At 34.3% G+C, this 14,537-nt stretch overlaps 1 protein-coding gene across 1 annotated transcript in view; it reads left to right on the top strand.

Annotated features, from left to right (window-relative positions):
- Positions 1-14,537, top strand: part of LIPI (lipase I) — an 83,088-nt gene that overhangs the window by 42,049 nt on the left and 26,502 nt on the right. Inside the window, exons 5-8 of the mRNA XM_086411693.1 lie at positions 3,464-3,553; positions 4,739-4,906; positions 6,637-6,741; positions 14,137-14,248. Coding sequence (XP_086267819.1) covers positions 3,464-3,553; positions 4,739-4,906; positions 6,637-6,741; positions 14,137-14,248 — 475 coding nt within the window. The remainder of the gene's footprint in view (positions 1-3,463; positions 3,554-4,738; positions 4,907-6,636; positions 6,742-14,136; positions 14,249-14,537) is intronic.

The raw sequence follows: 14,537 nt of genomic DNA, 5'->3' as shown, positions 1-14,537 counted from the left end.
TTTTTATATACATTTATTTGAATTATATTTTAGATTGCACCTATAAGTAATATCATATAGTATTTGTTTTTTCTTTGACTTATTTCACTATGCATATTCTCTAGCTCTATCCACGTTGCTGCAAATGGCAATATTTCACTTTATTCACTTCTTAATCCAGTAATCTGTTGATGGGCACTTTAGTTGCTTCCTGTCATGGCTCTTGTACATAGTACTATCATGAACACAGGGGAGCATGTATCTTTTTAAATTAGTGTTTTAATTTACTCCAGATATATACCCAGGAGTGGAACTGCTGGATCAATGGTAGTTCTGTTTTTAGTTTTTTTTAAGGAACTTTCATGCTGTTTTCCATAGCGGCTGCGCCAATTTATATTCCCTACAATAGTGTATGAGGGCTCCCTTTTCTTAATGTCATCTCCAGCATTTGTCATTTATAGACTTTTTGGTCAGTGGTTCTGAGTCAGTCAACTGAAAACTCTAAATGAAATAATACGTCTCCAATGCCCATAAAACACAAAATAGGAAAATATCGGAAATATATAGGAAAATTCTTTTCCAATAGTGAAAGGAAAAGCAATAAACATATTATGAACTATTATTTTAAAAATATTCATAACATTTTTCTAAAGTGTGCATGAAAATCCGTAACCCAAATTGAAACATTAAGATGTCTGATTGTATTAAAATTAAGAACTCATTAAAGAACCCTTCATGAAAGCTAACAGCAAGCCAAAACAGGAAAACTGGTAAGTAAGTCGTGTACATCAGTAATAAAGAAAAATGGAACTTAATTAAATCAAGACTTGATCAGACATTTTACAAAAGGGAAATTCTAACTAGGCACTGGAAAGTTCTTAAAATCTTCAGTAAGCAGAAACATTTAAATTAAAACCTCATGTAATACCACATGCCTACCAGAATGACTAAAATTAAAAAGCCTAATAAGACCATCTATTGGAGGATATGTAAAACAGCAGAGATACTTGTATGTTGTTTGGTAGTGGTATAAATTGGTACAACCTCTTTGGCAATTTATTTAGGATCATTTATTAAATTGAATATACTCATATTCTATAACCAGCAATTCTATTCCTAGGTATGTGACCAACACATGTGCTTTCAAATATGCATTAATGTGTGTGTTCAAGGATGTTCATAGTATTAACACATATTAACCTTAAATTTGAAACAACATATGTCCATCAACAGAAGAATGGATAAATAAGTTGTGGTATGTGTGTCAATGAAATAGTGTATAACAATGAATGATTACAAATGAGTGACTACATTTATACCTGACAATGTGGTCTAATATCACAAATATACTGATAATTGAAAGAAGCCAGACACAAAAGCATGCTTGAAATATGAGTCAATTTATATGTATTTCCACAATGAGCTAAAACAAAATATATTGTTTTGGAAGCTTCTTTTTCAAGAAAAAGTGGTTTTTATTTTTATAGAAAAGTAAGGTGCTGGTTATTGGGTTATTTCCTGACATTGGTTTGGTAGCTAAGTGGCTGCTTGCTTTATATTCATTAATTAATCTTTAGTTTTATGTCTTATGTTCTTTTCTGCATGGATGTGTTATATTTTACAATAAAAAGAAAATTAAAAAAAAAAATATCTGCTCTCCCCACCCTTCTTGAAACCAAGAGAATGAATGGCCCAAGCAGACTCAACTGCCCTGCCCCTTCCATCTGATAAAAGGGAAATGACATGCCTGAATCAAGGGCTACTTGTAAGTTAATAATAAATATCTTTTGCTTCTTCCTGATTCCTGAGCAGTCTTCTTAGTTTTGATTCTACTTCAGATGCAGATTGGAGAAAATGATGGCTCTAAACCTGAAACTCCCTAGTTTTAGAACTCTTATGATGAGTTCAAATATGAGGAATTTTTAAAGATCTCCAAAATTATTGGGCTTCATGGGGGTTATATTTAGAAGACTGTTCATCCTTACTAAAATTCCACAAGCTAAGTGGGGGGTGGAATGGAAGGAGGAGTTGGTTAGTTTATCCTTACCACTGACACAATCAAATCCTATATGCACTTCCCTGGATTCCAGGGAATTCTGAGGAAGTCACCCAAGTTGCCTTTTGTCTCTCCTTATACCCTGTACCCCCTTCCCTGTAATCCTCATGCCCAGTGTCCCCATGCCCTGGTAATGCCTCACCAGCTGTTATCTTGTTCTGATACTAACTGGAACTAAATCAAGTAGCTGCATCTTGATCCTTACTGTCAGACTCAGGTACTTATCTTTGCTGTGCTCAATCTATTGCTGATCTCTCTCAAGAGTTCATTATGTTGTAAGAAATTTCTTGAAACCCAAGCCAAAGCATTGTTATCTTACTTGGCAGTGAGATCACAGTCCCAAATATTCTGAGCTTGCTACCTTTTTTTTTTTCAATTTCTATGGCTCCCCTAGGTTACAGACCCCATATTGGTTAATGTAGCTAGAAATTGCGCCTCCCCTAATGTCCCAAGGTTCTACAGATACAGTTGGCTGTCCGTATCCATGAATGTGGAACTTGTGGGCAAGGGGCGATGACTGTGCTGTGCCATTTTATATAACGGACTTGAGCATCCTCAAATTTTCATGTCTCTGTGGGAGAGTGGGAGATGGAGGGGAGTTCCTGGAACCAATACCCCATGGATGCCAATGAATGAGTGTATACAGAAGTTTTTAAATCTTAGCTACATGTTTCATGTCACTCTGGCCCAACTTGTTCCAGTTGAAGTAGCATCTTTTGATTTTTCCAGTTAGTGAGTCATCAAATGCTATTCATTATTATCCAGAATGAGAGTGAATGATCACACCTAAAAAGTCCTAAATGACTTAGCTTCATTTCCTCCAGTGCTCTCTCTCTCACATGTTATACCAGATAAACTGGATTCTTTAAATAGCCTGTATGCACACAGATACCTGCTTGATTCTGCCTCACTCACATCCTTCACACTTCACATCTTTGTTCAATTCTCACCTCCTCAGTAAAAAATTTCCCAAACTAAAAAAAAGAAATTTCCCAAACTATTTAAAAGTCCAGCCTACCACATTCACTGTCCCTTATTCTGCTTAATTTTTCTCTGCAGCACTTATTATCTGACATACTGCATTTTTACTTGTTTATGATGTCTCTCTTCCACTAGGATGTAATTTCCACTACAATGAGGATTTTTTGCTCTTCCTTTTTCAATTGTATTGATATATTCATAGCACAAATAACTGTTATGGGCCCATAATACACTGATCACATGTAAATGTATTAAATTAATGAAATGTAATTTGCATGAGAAGTTAAATTGAGGAAATAATACCCCAAAAATTCTCTTTTGAAAAAGAATTTTTTTTTCAATTCACATTTTGAATTACTGTCCATGAATTTTATAGGAAACTTTGTTTTATATGTGTTGCTGAACTGATTATATATACTTTGTGATTCTTGGGTCTTTTCTTCTCAGGTCTAGGCATTAAACAACCCTTGGGACATATTGATTTTTATCCAAATGGAGGGAAAAAGCAACCTGGCTGTCCCAAATCAATTTTTTCAGGTATACAAAAAATATTTTAGAATAAATTGTGCATGCTTCAAAAGAATGAAAGAAAATCAGTTTTTTTTTTCCTTTTTAATATGTGGTCAACAGTTTTTTCACCACTGCTGATCATTCAGGAGTTATTGGTGGAAATGATCTAATTTGATCCTTCTGAGTTCATAAATGTTACCAGTAGATATCTCATTTGATTATGGATGAAACCTACTATCCTATAGGTTTATCATTTTTAGTTTATCAGTTTAAACAGAAGTTTAAACAGAAGTAGACATCTCATTTGATTATGGATGAAATCTATTATCTTATAGGTTTATCATTTTTAGTTTATAAGTTTAAACAGAAGTTATGTCAGTGAAGAAGCATGTGTAGCCGAAGTATCATATAACACAAGTTTGGTTTCAGGATTTAATTTTTACCATTGTTGTTGTTGTTTAGTTGCTAAGTTGTGACTGACTATTTTGTGACTCCATAGACTATAGCCCACCAGGCTCCTCTGGCCATGGGGTTTCCCAGGCAAAAATACTGGAGTGGGTTGCCGTTTTCTTCTCCAACCATTACTGCAGTATTATTGTGTGTTATTCACAGATTATGAACTCTTGCACTTGGTCATTCTGTGCATAAAGAGCTAAACAACTGCTCTCTGTGTGGAATTTGGCTTACTTTAGAGCCACGGTGAGAAATGTCCTGAGATCTACAGTGGGAACTGGTCAAGAACCACATCTTCAAAGGCCACAAAAAACTAGAGTAGTTTAATCAAAGGGACAGGAATGTGAGAAGTTAGGAAAGGAAAGGGACATGATAAATCTTTAATGTCACCTGTTTGCACAGGTATCTTTGGCATTGAGTAGGAATGTTAGGGGTGAGAGTTTAGAAGGGAGTTATGTGTACACTAATAATTAAATATGGTAGCACTGTGTGTGTAATTTGTCAAAGTACTGAAATTAAACATTTTTGCTACTTTATTACTTTAGAAAAATTTCTTCTATATCTCATGTAAAAGGCATACTATATTTAAGCTTCCAAAGGTACCGTTTATTAAGTTGCCTGAGATAAAACTGCATTGTAGTCAGCACTGTGATATTCATAAAGTACACAGCATTAGGTAGAATTTAATCTTTAAATTTTTTTTCTAATTTACTTGAACTTGGCTTAATACATCTAACTGCTTGATTTTTAACACTTAAGGACTTGAATTTATTAAATGCGACCACCAGAGAGCAGTTTACTTATTCATGGCAGCTTTGGAAACGAGATGCAATTTTATTTCATTTTCTTGTCGTTCATACAAAGATTATAAGACTGGTCTATGTGCGGATTGTGCTGACTTTAAGGGAAAATCATGTCCCAAACTAGGTAAGAGAGATTGTTATGATTACTCTAATTCTTTGCGGAAAGTGAACAACATAATTGTGTTATTATTTTCTGCTGCAAGCTTTCATGTTTACTTGTTAATATACTAACACTTTTGGGAAAAGTCTTCTGTGGGACAGGGAAAATAATTCATTTCCTAGTAAATGTTTTTAAGGTTCTTAGTGAGAGGAACTTGGTCAACCTCTTTTCCATGCTGCATGTAGTATATGCATGTGGAGGCCTCTTGATGATCCTTGTTCTTAATACACAGAAGGATCTATCATCCATCTATATTTCCACTAAAGAAAGAAACTTATTCATTTTTAGTGATATTAAGGGTTTTCTTTGCTGTTAGTTTGTATTTTTAAGGGAAGTCTTAAGAAGTGAAGAGGTATGAGCCATGGTTAGCTTTGCATTTATTATTAGCAAGTAGATATGAATCACACATGGTTTATACTTTCTAAATCAATAAACTTGGTAAGAACAGTTAAATATTGCAACTTTTGATTAACTGAAATCTGACGGTGGGAAATTATAGAGAAAAAAGAATCCACATAAAAATAGAATTTTAAAGCTGGAAATGAATCTCAGAGGCTGCTTGTTCAGTGTTTGCCAAAGACAATACCAGACCCCAAGTATGTCATGAGCATGTAGACATCTAATCGTATCATGACAGGTCTACTAGAAATGTTTCCAAAGCCAAGTAGCTTCAATTAAATGGGTAGCAATGACAAAGTCTGAATTAAACAGCCTCCTGTGATTTTCTTTCATAGGCGGTATATACTAACATATGTAGAGAATCACTAGAAGAGGCAAGCAATCTGCAGGCTTTGCTAGACTTATTTCCTCATAGACCCCTCTGTCTAGAATATATTTTAGTTTATATAATATATCTTAGTGGGATTGGTTTTCTTCAGCCCTCATGTTGGGGATTGCTTTTCTGGTTCTGTTGCTTTTCCAAAGTCAATTGTGACCCAGTGTGAACATGTGGATTGCTTAAGGGCACAAGTGAAAACTAGAGTTAAATCTCTGAATTTTCAATTTAATATTCTGTCTACTGCATTCAGATTTCAAATTTGGAGGTAACAAAGTAGAAATAGACACATACATGAAGTAGGAAGCATCTTAGATATGTGTGTGTATATTACATATTCTATATGTACAAAAAGGTTTATATCTGAAATATATATTATACATACAGTATATAGTATTGTGTGTATATATATATATAGCAGAGATTATATATATATTTCATATATAATAGAGGTGATATTATACTATATACCTTGTGTGTATAATGTGCACATATACATGCTGTATCAGCATGAATATGTATATAAGAGAATTGGAGGCTGTGCTCATGGAGTTAAATTTTATGTTCAAGTTTTATCTAATTAGTTTATTTTGCTGAATTCAGTAAAAGGAGTTTCAAGTAAAATTACCAATTTATAAATAAAGACTTTGGCAAATGGACTTTAACCATATGGAGTATGCAACGATCTGATATGATTTCCACAGTGTAGATTTATTTGTGAATCTTCAATGGAAGAGTTGTTATAGTTGAAATAAATAGGATGTGAAATTATTTGAAAAGTGATTTTAAGTTATAAAAATCCATAAATTGTAATTATTATTATAGTACATCAATCCTTTAGTTCTTTTCAGTAATTAGGTATTTTTGTATGCTATTTGATGCAAGTTCAATGACTAATATTCTATTTCTCAAATCTCAGGTTATCAAACTGAGCTATGGAAAGATATTTTAAAAGAAAGGATAGAAAACACAACTCTCAGGACGACTGTATTTTTGGATACTGTTGGAACAAATCCATTCTGTAGTAAGTTAATATTTGTTAACAAATGAACTAATTATTAGTTTTATATACTAATTCAATTTTTATCCAAAATTCAAATTTCATTATGTGCTTTCAAGGAACTTTAAAATTTGCTAGAGGGTCAGTTGTACAAATTCAAATAAAATGAGCATATGCTTTGGGTAATATTCTTCCAAAAAACAATTGATGTCTTTTGTTTTCCCCCTCAATTTCCATGATTATTCTCCCATGTTTAGTGTTATGTCAGCATATAACAACTCACAGAGTTTAAGACATCTATCTACACTATTAGCACCCCTTTGGAAACAAGCTAAATTATATAAATACAAAATGCGCAAGTAAATAATAATCTTGCCAATTTATTTAGAGTTAAACAAGAAGAGAAAATTTGGAGAACAGGAGAAAATCTCAGAAACTTATTAACGAATTAGATTTATGAGGAAGTATTAAAAAAAGTAAAATTATTCTGTTTAGTGATCAGGAGCTTAAAGTGGTTTAAATAAAGCAAATCCTATTATATGAAAATATTATGAAATACATTTCCATAAGTTTGCCATTGATTCTGGTTCCTGAGGAATACATATTTGAAATAGACCCAATAAGATATTTTTGGTCAGTTAGTGTAGATATTTTGCAGTCAAAGTTGTTACCAATTTTTAAGATATTCTTTAAATGTTTGTGAGGTGTCCTGTCATTCAGAATTGTTCAGTCGCTAAGTCGTGTCTGACTCTGCAACCCCATGGGCTGCAGCATACCAGGCTTCCCTGTCCTTCACTATATCCTGGAGTTTGCTCAAACTCATGTGCATTGAATCAGTGATGCCATCCAACTATCTCATCCTTTGTCGCCCCTTTCTCCTCCTACCCTTGATCTTTCCCAGCATCAGGATTTTTTCCAATGAGTTGGCTCTTCCCATCAGGTGGCCAAAGTACTGAAGCTTCATCTTCATCATCAGTCCTTCTATGAATATTTAGGGTTGCTCTTTGTTAGGATTGACTGGTTTGATATCCTTGCTATCCAAGGGCCGCTCAAGAGTCTTCTCCAACACTAGAGTTCAAAAGTATCAGTTCTTCAGTGACCAGCCTTCTTTATGGTGCAGCTTTCTCATCCAGACATGACTACTGGGAAAACCATAGCTTTGACTATGTGGAGCTTTGTCATCAAAGTGGTCTTTGCTTTTTGATACATTGTTAGGTTTGTCATAGCTTTTCTTCCAAAGAGCAAGTGTCTTTTAATTTTGTAGCTGCAGTTACTGTCAACAGTGATTTTGGAGCCCAAGAATATAAAATCTGCCACTATTTCCACTTTTCCCCCATTTATATGCCATAAAGTGATGGGACCAAATGCCATGATCTTAGTTTTTCTGAATGATGAAATTTAGGACAGCTTTTTCACTTTCCTTTTCCGCCCTCCTCAAGAGGCTCTTTCAGAATTCAGAATTGGGCTCATCCATTTTTTCATTAAAATTTTTATTGAATTAAATTTAGATTCACATGCAGATGTAAGAACCAATGCAGAGGGATCCAGTGTGCACTTTATTCAGTGGTAAAATTTTGTAACACTATAGAATAAATATAATATCACTCAGTTCAGTCACTCAGTCGTGTCCGAATATTACACGATATTGCTACAATCAATCCATCTTATTTATATTTCCTCACTGGTGTGTGTGTGTGTGTGTGTGTGTGTCTAGTTCTCTATAACTTAATCATCATATATAGAGCTCTGTATCTATCACCCCAGTGAATATATTGAACTGTTCCATCACTATCAGACCTCTTGGGTGGCACTTTTATAGCTATATATATTAATACCACCTTCATATCCTGCTGTTTCTAATTCTTAACATCCATTAATATATTCCTAAAAATTTGTAATTTTGAAAAATTTTATATAAAGGGAATTATTCACTATGTTTGGAGAAGGCAATGGCAACCCACTTCAGTACTGTTGCCTGGAAAATCCCATGGACGGAGGAGCCTGGTAGGCTGCAGTCTATGGGGTCGCGAAGAGTCGGACACAACTGAGTGACTTTACTTTCACTTTTCACTTCACGCATTGGAGAAGGAAACGGCAACCCACTCCAGTGTTCTTGCTTGGAGAATCCCAGGGACGGGGGAGCCTGGTGGGCTGCCGTCTATGGGGTTGCACAGAGTCGGACACGACTGAAGTGACTTAGCAGCAGCAGCAGCAGCATGTATCAATAATTCATTCGTTTTATTGCTGAATAGTATTCCATGGTATGTATGCACTAAAGTTTGTTTAATCATTCATATGTTGTAGAACATTAGGGATGTTTTTAGATTGGGCTGTTATATTAAAGCTGCTTTGGATATTTGTATACATGTTTTCATGTGAACTTATCATTTCTCTGGTATAAAGTCTCAGGAATATAAATACAGAATCAGAAGTTAATTTCACATTTAGCCTTATAAGAAATTGAGAAATTTTTAGCGTGGCTGACCATCTTATATTACCCACAGCAAAGTATGAGTGATCTAATGAGTGATTTCTTACTAGCATTTGGTGTTGGTCATTATTTTTTTAAAAAAATTATCCTTCCTGATAGTATATAATGATATCTTGTTAAGGTTTTAATTTTTGTCACCCTAATGGCTTATGAGTTTGCATATCTTCTCTGTATGGTGAACTGTGTGTTTGTGTCTTTTGCTCATTTTCCAATTGGATTTTTTAAACTATTGGCTTTTGAGGGTTCTTCATATATTTTTATTGGTAGTCCTTCTTTCCTTGTTGAAGATTTGGTCTGCAAATATTTTTTCCTAGTTTGAAACTTGAGTCTTTTCGTCTTCCTCACAAGGGCTTTCACAAGGGCAAAAGGGTTTACTTTTGATGAAGTCTAATTTATCGCTTTTTCTTTTCAAGGAACATTCTTTTGATATCTAAGAACTCTTTGATGAGCCCTCAGTCCTGAAGATTTCCATTCAAATTTTTTTCTAACAGTTTTATAATTATATGTGTTCCTTTAAACATACACAATCTTGTTTCAAATTTATATTGAAAAGCACATATCTTAGAATATCTAAAATAATTATTACAAAGAATAAAGAAGAAACAATCACTTTGACCTCCTTCTGCATTGCAACTTTTTTTCTGATTCTCTTCTTCCGTCCTCCTCTTTCACCTTTACGGCTTTGTGATTACAATCTTTGGAACTGTATTATGCCCACGTGAGTAATTCAAGACAACCTCTCTCTTCTAAGGGCAGCTTATTAGCAACCTTAATTACATTTGAATTCTTAATTATTCTTTGCCATTTCAGGTAACATATTCACAAGTTCCGGAGATTAGGACATGGACATATTTGGGGAGGTCTGCTACAGTTAAATATACACATGTGAGTTTTCACAGTCTACTGGTATCAGTATTTACCACTTCAAGTGAAATGTGAGAACTTCACTTCCATTTAGGTTACTTTACGTTCTCCACTTTTTAATATTACTGTCTCAAATATCAGATTATGTGATAATTTTATTTCAATTATCAAATATGATTTATCAATTCACAAGGGTAAGGATAATTTATTGTGAAAGTGTTAGTCACTCAGTTCTCTGTGACCCCATGGTCTGTAGCCTGCCAGGCTCCTCTGTTCATGGAATTCTCCAGGCAAGAATAAGTGGGCTGCCATTCCCTTTTTCAGGGGATCTTCCCAATCCAGGGATCGAACCCAGGCCTCCCTCATTGCACGCAGATTCTTTACCGTCTGAGCCAACAGGGAAGCCCACTTTATTGTGTGTAGCCATATTTTTTTCTTTTCCCATTTCCCCTTTTTATTCTGCTGCTGCTGCATCGCTTCAGTCGTGTCCAACTCTGTGCAACCCCATAGACGGCAGCCACCAGGCTCTCCCATCCCTGGGATTTTCCAGGCAAGAACACTGGAGTGGGTTGCCATTTCCTTCTCCAATGCAGGAAAGTGAAAAGTGAAAGTGAAGTTGACCAGTCGTATCCAACTTTTAGCGACCCCATGGACTGCAGCCCACCAGACTCCTCCATCCATGGGATTTTCCAGGCAAGAGTACTGGAGTGGGGTGCCACTGTCTTCTCCATTTTATTTCTGAATACTCCAGAATTATTTACTTCATCAATTCCTCTGTGTTCCTTCTTACAACATGTAAGAATGAGTCTGCTAAAGAGAAATTCTTTGTTTTCTTTGAAAATGTCTCTATTCCTCCGTTATTCTCAAAGTATAGTTTTTCTGTGTATAAGAAATAGAGTTGAGTTCTTTCTTTTCGCACTTAAAAAGTGTTGTTATCACTTACTTCCTTTTGGCCTCTGTGGTTTCAGATTCATTGTAACTCAATTGGTTGTTCTCCTGTAGCTAACACATCATTTCTCTTTGGCCGCTTTCAGGATATTTTTCTTTTAGTGTTCTGAAGCTCGATTATAATTTTTTTTTGCTATAGTCTGACAGGTCCCTGGGGTTCTGTCCATTTTTTTTCTGTCTGTTTTTTCTCTGTTTTCAGATTGAGTGGCAGATTGATCTGTCATCCAGTTCACTGGTTTCTGTCCTCTATTATTTCCACTCTACTACTGAGACTATCCCATAAGTTCTGTGTCCATTATGGTAGTTGTCATTTATGTAAGGTCTACTTTATTTCCTTTTATAGTGTCTATTTCTTGGCTGAGACTTTTCTACTTCTTCATCTTTTTTCAACAGCCTCTGACTCTGAAGCATTTTTATGATGGTTCCTTTAAAATCCTTGTCGGATTTTCCCAGCATCTAATTCATCTCAGTGCTGGCATTAGTTGATTGTCTTTTCTCACCAGAGTTGTGATTTTCTTTGTTCTTGGTATAACAGATAATTTTCAGTCACATCTTGGACATTTTCTCTATGTGACAATTCAAATGCTGTTTAAATCTTTTATTTTAGCAGGAGTTATATTGTTTAGGTTTTAGCTTTATGTATTCTGAAGCTGTGAGTTTTAGCTATATAGTTTCAGGATTTTCATATTTTCCTGGTGACTTGCTTTTTTTTTTGCTTCATAATTAGAAATGCATCATTTTTTGCCTCACAGACATTTATCAGATTCTGACACAACAACAATTTATTTCATAGAGCCTTTAAATCTTGTGCCTTTTTTTCTATCTTTAATATTATATTCTGTATTATTTTCACTTATTTAACAATGAATAATTATTATGAATATTATCATTAATCAGATGCTCACTTATATTTACCAGTTTCAGTTTTCTACATTTTAACTTGTCCTTTTTTCCCTCCTCATCTCCTTCCTTTTGGACTTAATCTTTATCTTGCTAAAATAGATCCTTAATAACTTTTCACTAAGTAATGTCTCTCAGTTTGTTTCCCTGAAAATATCCTTATCGTTTTCTTACTCTGGAGTGCAATTTTACTCCAGAATAGAATTCTACACTGAGAGTCATTTTCATTGAGTACTTAAAAGATATTAATTCTCTTGTTTTAATATAAATTTATATTTTCATTTATTAGTAATCTAATGGAGATAATCTACAGTTTTATTCTTGTTAAACTTATATATGTATATATGCATTTATTTATTAATCTGTTAATTTAAATAATCTATTGTTTTCTTCTGGTTAAACATATATGTGTATATATATTTATTTATTCATCTAATAATTTAGTCATGATTTATTGTTATCATTTTCTAGTCTCAATGTTCAATCCAAGTCTCTATTAAAGTTAAATTAAAAATGTTTGTTATTTCAAAATAAATATTCATGCCACATTTTATCATAGAAAACTGTCGTCACTCTGCTCTTCAAAATTCTCCCTTCAGAACAAGGTGGATTTTGTTTTTTCCAGAATTTATGTACCATAACCCTGGAGGATATTTCATGTAAATTTATGGAGGTCCTTAACCAATAGGGACTTGTAAATTTAAATTCTGTGTTACCTGGAGTTTATTTTAGTCTCAGGGAATTTTTTTTTTTTTTTCCACTTAAGACTAATACACAACCACTAGGAAGAATTTTCCAAGTTTCTCTTTCAATGACAAAGCAGAGCGCTAAGGTCCCTGACTCTGTGCAGGGTTTTTCATTTTGGCTCCATCACTCAGTGCTGCATGGAAGTTGACACTTCAGTCTCTGTCTGCATGCTACAACCAGTTCTCATGTCCTTTAGAGACCCAGGGCTTCAGTTCTTAAGCCTTGCCTTTAATTTCTCTTCATTGCTGCCTCCTAGTATTTGGTCTTTCTTCATCTGTGCTTGGTTATATACCTAATTTATGAATTTTAACCCAGAATTTCTATGTAGTTATACCAGGAGTCAGGGTAATTATGTAACATCTCAATATATCATACTTCCAGAAATCATCTGAGCAATATGAGCACCCACTTTTTTGGGTGAGGGGACGAAGATATTTTATCTAATGCTGGGTAGTCACTGCAAAGTAAAAAGTGTTCCTTTATGTCTTTTGTGCTATCAATTGATAAGGGCCAGTTACTTTGAGGTGTCCTAAGGATCTAAGTACTCTTAGCTGTTTAACAGAAACATTTAACAGCTAACATGCTCAATTTTTCTACATGTGTATCTCAGAATAAAAGTTCATCTATTTCACATTCTGTTTCTATACATTGTCTTCCAAGAGTTTTGCATAATACTTGGGAATATTCACAGAGAGTAGGAAATTTCTGTGTAGCCCAGGCAATAATGGGTAAAGGGATGAGTTCAGTATCTTTTCCTCTGAAAGTTATATCAATTTTTGTAATGACATTTTGAAAAAGAGATACTATGATCTCACTCTATATAGGATTGTCTAATTTTATTGTCTGGCTTCCCTGGTGGCTCAGTGGTAAAGAATCCATCTGTCAGTGCAGGAGATGAGGGTTCCATCCCTGGCTTGGGAAGATTCCCTGGAGAATGAAATGGCAACCCACTCCAGTCTTCTTGCTTGGAAAATCCCATGGACAGAGGAGCCTGGCAGGCCATGGTCCATGGAGTCACAAAAGAACTGGACATGACTTAGTGACTAAATAACTGTCATTCCTAAATAGCCAGTGAAATTGGGAATTATATTTGTCAAGCAAATATAGGTAGGACTATTAATCATATAATTAAGGAACCTTATAATATTTACCTTAGATGTACTGATGGAGAAAAATTAATTAACCTAAATTCTGCTATTTTTTGGTTTTGAGACCAGTTAGTATTTACTAATTATTTGACCAACTTTTCAGCATACTCATGACTGACTGGCAAGCTTTCATTTTTTCAAGACTAGTGAAAATTTAACAGAAGGGAAAATCTATTACCTGTGTACCAAATGAGTGCCTCTCAATATTATTTGCAGATATAGTATGTGCCTAGATTACATAAATATATATTTACATGCATATTTGCACCAAAATAAAGTTTAAAAATAACATGAATTGCATTCCACATTTTTGTTTTGTAGCCTATTATTTTGTTCTCAGTATAATTGTTCTGGATAAAAATATGAAGGATGGCTATGTTACATTTAAATTATTAAACCAACTTGGAATCGTTGAAGAGCCAAGGCTCTATGAGTAAGTATAATTTAGTGTCTCTTTCTTTCGTAAGATATATTTTCTCAAGCATCCACTTTTCAAGATAATCCAAACAGTATAAATTTTCTATGCAGTGAGTCTTAAATTGTTAAATATTAAATGGATCTCTGATTGTCATATAACTAAATAATTTGTTGATGTTATACATCTAGCTACTGCAAGAGTTAAAAGAAAAAAACTTTCCACCTAATTTTGAGCACTCCTAGGATTTGTTATAATAACTGTTGATATTATTCCATAATATTGATTTGGCCAAAAAAGTTCTTCC

The sequence above is a fragment of the Bos grunniens genome, chromosome 1, assembly GCF_055505025.1.
Source record: "Bos grunniens cultivar Pamir isolate PY7600 chromosome 1, Bosgru_T2T1.0, whole genome shotgun sequence".
NCBI lineage: Eukaryota > Metazoa > Chordata > Mammalia > Artiodactyla > Bovidae > Bos > Bos grunniens.
This window is presented reverse-complemented; position numbering and strand designations above follow the sequence as displayed.